The sequence below is a fragment of the Anneissia japonica genome, unplaced genomic scaffold, assembly GCF_011630105.1.
Source record: "Anneissia japonica isolate Jap-2015-1 unplaced genomic scaffold, ASM1163010v1 scaffold1812_len1207588_cov181, whole genome shotgun sequence".
NCBI lineage: Eukaryota > Metazoa > Echinodermata > Crinoidea > Comatulida > Comatulidae > Anneissia > Anneissia japonica.
This window is the reverse complement of record NW_022726379.1, coordinates 511,744-516,743: the sequence shown is the minus strand read 5'-3', so window position 1 is coordinate 516,743 and position 5,000 is coordinate 511,744. Positions and strand designations below refer to the sequence as shown.

At 36.8% G+C, this 5,000-nt stretch overlaps 1 protein-coding gene across 1 annotated transcript; it reads left to right on the top strand.

The window, feature by feature from the left end:
* Window positions 1-7: 7 nt before the first annotated feature.
* Window positions 8-4,085, top strand: LOC117113123. The gene is made up of 3 exons (XM_033256369.1): window positions 8-164; window positions 1,115-1,297; window positions 3,043-4,085. The coding sequence occupies exons 1-3, from the start codon at window positions 8-10 to the stop codon at window positions 4,083-4,085; spliced, it is 1,383 nt and encodes a 460-aa protein (XP_033112260.1).
* The last annotated feature ends 915 nt before the right edge of the window (window positions 4,086-5,000 follow it).

Sequence of the window (5,000 nt, the reverse complement as noted above, 5' to 3'; positions counted from 1 at the left end):
ATCATTCATGATTAGGAAACTGAAACAAGCTACTTTGGATCACTATGAGTTGACTTGTATCTACAAATCTTATATCCGCCCTCTGTTGGAGTATGGTGCGCCTTTGTGGAACTCTGGCCTCACTAGAGCACAGTTGGCTCATTTAGAAGGGAATTCAGAAACGTGTATGTCGCCCTATTCTATCTGAGGGGTATATCTCTTAGGAAGAGTCTCTCAAGACCTTAAGTTTAGAAAGTTTATCAACCCGTCGAAAGAACATATGTAAGAGTTTCGCTATTAAGGCTAGTGAAACCTGTAGATTTAGTTCATGGTTTCCAAATCGGACAAGCTCAGAAGCATCTATTGCTCTGAGAAAGCCTAGAAAATATGATAAATTTAGATGTATAAAACCAACCGATATAAACACAGTCCGCTACCATACCTTATAGAATTTCTCGTATAGGCATAGATCTTTTACAAATTATAATAATTAGCAATAACAATTTTAATATTAAAAGCAATGTATATGATAAATAATAGTAATAATAATAATAGCAAAAATATTAATAATATCATAATAATAACAATAATTCAATGACCTATAATTTCCTATGTATGTAATTCCAATTTGTTGTTTCATAATCTTGTTTAATTTGGTTGTTTGTGTGTGATTTTTGGATTCTGTGGTGTAAATTTGTGTTTTTCCTGTAATTTTAAGACTATTTTTCATACTTCATTTAATTTAATTTAATTATTTATTTGGTCATTAAACAAGAACAAAAAGAGAGCGGCAAAAAAAAAAAGAAAACTGAAATTTGGGGAGACGAGGGACAACCAGAGTTTACAAACAAACAAAGCCGGTTTACCCAACCCCAAATTCAGCAACACATTAAAAGAGGATGGGCTTTCTAGAACAGCAGCATCGGTAACAATCTAGGGAGCTGGTCCCAGACACCAGGCAATCTGATGGCTACCGATTTGAAAAATGCTTGGGTCCGTGATGCTTGATGACGGAAACACAAGCGATCGTTATGTGTGGTATTGATTTCAACACCATCAAAAACCGTGCTGCAGTCTACAAGGCTCGCCAGAACTTTAAAGCAAAAAATAATAAGCAATCTGTCCCTTCTGACAGACAAAGATGAAAAAGAAAGCAAATGTAACCTCTCCTCAAAGCTCATCTGTCCTCGATGTTGTTTAAGAGCAAGACGAGTTGCTCTTCTATGGACTCCCTCAAGCAGATCTGACAAAGTTTTAGTTCAGTTCATGGAAACCAGGCGGGTTGAGCATACTCAAGGCCAGGCAATACAAGGCTTTTGTAGAGAGAAAAAAGATTGATATCCATATTTTGCTAGTATGACTTATGCCAAAAAGTATGAGATAATGTTTCCTTAATAACAATATTGTGCACACATGAAGATATTGTTTATAATGATTATGTGAAAGTAATGTTATATACATTAGACAATCGTCTTTCTCAATGGTAAACAATATGCAGCACTACGCAGTTGAGTGGGTTTCTCATGATAAACTATTAATAGGTATTAAATGCCAGTTAAGTCTTTCATAACATTTTCAGTGGAGTGCGTCTTTGCTGACAAACGTAACACAGACTTGAAGTTGAGTGATATTTTAGTTTTTAAATTTCATATTTTCCGTTATAATTTCAAAAATCTGAATACATCACAAGGTGTGTTAATTCCCCAAAAGTGCAAAACGCTAAAAAGTGCATTTTGAAAAAAAAAATTGTCAGTTGAGTGGTTTTTTTCATGACAGACAGTGGTAGTGCCAGTGGGGAAGGGGTCGTCCGGTCGGACAGACCGGTGGCCCCTGTCGTCCGACGAACGACTAGGTCGTCGGAACGAAAGTTTAAAAAAATAATAATTTGCCTATACAAAATAACGGTATTGTGATTGCACATTTAGACCAAATCAAGCCGTAAAAACTCTCTCTATGAACTCCAAGAGGGTGTTTTTTTTTTAATTCCGGGTCGACGACCGAGGCTTCGCCGTCGTCTTGGACCCCATCAGACCCCTCCGTCGGGCACGTCGGACCCCTTTTCAGCAAATTTCTGGCCCCACCACTGGAAACATACGGTTAGCTATCATAAGGTTTTTTTTTTTTTTTTTTTTTTTTTAGGAAAAACGGACTTCTGCGAGGGCCGGCCAAGTCTGCTTTGCAGACATTTTTGTATATTAGACCCGATACTATAGCAAGGAAATATGGAGTTCGATATTACAGTATACTCACATCATCAACATTTTACTTTAATAATCACTCAGCTTTAGTATACGAATATTACCCCAAAAGTTGAATAATACTTATTATTAATAGTTATCAATCATGATGATTAATAACATTTAGCCTAATAATTATGCCTCTTATTGACAAGGTAATTAACAACACAAATATTAAGTAATAATTTAATAAGATAAATAGGCCTATAACTATGCCTATTCCAGTGACAGTACCAATTTTAATTTAGCACATTAAGAACACATACTTTAATTTAGTACACTTTTTTTTTTAATAAGAACCAGTTTTGTCGAGTTTCAGTGTTCTTACATTTGGTCGATTTCGGGCTAAATGTTCTTATTTTACACACTTTTTAAAGATAGAAAATGATTATTGTAAATACTATTAATAATAATAATAATAATAATAATAATAATGAATAAAAATAATAATTAATAATAATAATAATAATAATAATAATAATAATAATAATAATAATAATAATAAATATCAATTAAAACTTTATATCTCTGGATAAAGCAGGAAACAAAAGAACTTACGTTTTAAGCTTTCGACTATCACTGCAGTCTTGTTCACAATGACACACGATGGAAATTGCGTCATAGGATAGATCTCAAAGATAGGGGAATAATTCCTACCAGCATACACAAACAAATGTATCCCACAGTAGACCAACCTCCTCGATTTTATGGCTTACCAAAAGTTCACAAGGAGGACATGCCCATGAGACTTATAGTCAGCTCCATCGGGACCATTACGTACGAATGTGCTCGATGTCTAGCTAAAATCATGTCTCCTTACCTTTAGTTGGACTAGGTGAATATCATGTGAGAAATGTTGGGGATTTTGCTGAGGAGGTGAGCCAGATGATCATAGCACCAGGCGAGGAATTACGTTCTTATGACGTGTCTGCCCTCTTCACCAGTGTACCCAATGATAAAGCATTGGTAGTGATAAAAGAAAGACTAGAAGAGGATGTTACTTTGAAAGAGAGAACATCATTGCAGCCATGTGACATCATTCGGTTGGTGGATTTTTGTTTGAAGTGCACTTATTTTTCCTTCCGAAACCAATTTTACTTACAGATTCATGGAGCTGCTATGGGATCACCAGTCTCTCCTATTGTGTGCAACCTCTATATGGAGGAGTTCGAAAAGAAAGCTATTACCTCTGCTCTACATCCTCCGAGATGGTGGCGTCGATATGTGGATGACACGAACGCAATAATGAAGAAAGAACATGCGGCGGCGTTCACTACTCACATCAATACGGTGGACAGAGACATCAAATGGACAACTGAGGGTGAAGTGGAGATAGACGACACGAATGGAGGAACTCTGGACAAGGGCACCAACGTGAAAAGAACATTGAATTTCTTGGACACTTGGACAGTATTTAACAAGGATGGATCAATTAAAACCAAAGTGTTCAGAAAAGATACCCACACTGACCAGTATTTGAATTTTGACAGCAACCATCCACTAGAACACAAACGGGGTGTGGTACGAACATTACTTAATAGAGCCAATAGCATTGTAAGTGATGACCAGGACAAAACATCAAAGGTCAAACACATCAGGAAAGCCCTAAGAAGGAATGATTACCCAGATTGGTTTTTAAACAGAGAGGTCTCAGAAACACATTCAAGAGGACGAAGTACAGCTACTTCCTTAGAGGGTTATGTGAACAGAAGAGATCAACTAAGGAAATACCCGGTGGGGATACCATATATCAAGGGGGTGTCAGAACAGATTCGTCGAGTAATGCAAAGTTACGATGTACCAGTATTTTTCAAACCGACTAACACACTTAAGACAACATCTTGTATGCCCGAAGAACCGGTTAAGTAAAGAGAGAGTTGTTGGTCCGGTTTACCAGATCAAGTGCCAAGATTGTAAAGCCTCCTATATTGGAGAAACAGAACGTGCATTTAAAACAAGATTTCTAGAACATCGAAGAAAGAGCTCTACTTCGTCGGAAGTCTCAAAACATATTAACACTGAGTTTCCAGGTCACAGCGTCAAATTTGATAAGGCCAAAATCCTAACTGTGGAACCAAGATGGTTTGAGAGAGGGGTCAAGGAAGCAATCTACATCAGGGCCAACAGACCAACGTTGAATGGAGATGGTGGAAGATATAATCTTCCAAACATATGGAACAACACTTTAAAAGCAGGAATGGAGGAGGGGGAGCAGGACCAGGCCCACCCAGCCCCACCGCTGACGTCACAATCCCTATGACGCAATTTCCATCGTGTGTCATTGTGAACAAGACTACAGTGATAGTCGAAAGCTTAAAACGTAAGTTCTTTTGTTTTCTGCTTTATCCAGAGATATAAAGTTTTAATTGATATTTATTATTGTCAACCTGGATAGATGAATCTACATCAGTCGAATAATAATAATAATAATAATATAAAATGAGTAGTGGTTGACTCCTCATACATTTTAATATAATCATTTGCCAATCTACAGTACTGCTAAACCAGCTAAAATTGTCTTCAACTTTATTAAACATATCCTCAATGGGGTCGTCCATGATGAAAACTGTACACTGTGTCACAAATTTGTCACATCAAAAGTCCTTGGTCACATTATTTAAGTTGTTTTTAGCTATTATTTTGTCATACAACAGTTAGTGCTACCATAAAGCCTTTACAATTATTGATTCTATTAGTCCTAAATAACGCTAAAGCTCCTAAAACCATTCGGTCCGATCATAGTCATATGCACATGCATAACACCTTTCTCGTAAGTACCCCTCT

Bases quoted from the DNA above. Each gene is read 5' to 3' on its own strand.
- LOC117113123 (XM_033256369.1), top strand. From the start codon at position 8: ATGATTAGGAAACTGAAACAAGCTACTTTGGATCACTATGAGTTGACT. The intron at 165-1,114 runs GTATGTCGCCCT...CCCTTCTGACAG, and splicing joins AGAAGGGAATTCAGAAACGT to ACAAAGATGAAAAAGAAAGC. The intron at 1,298-3,042 runs GTAGAGAGAAAA...CCTTACCTTTAG, and splicing joins CCAGGCAATACAAGGCTTTT to TTGGACTAGGTGAATATCAT.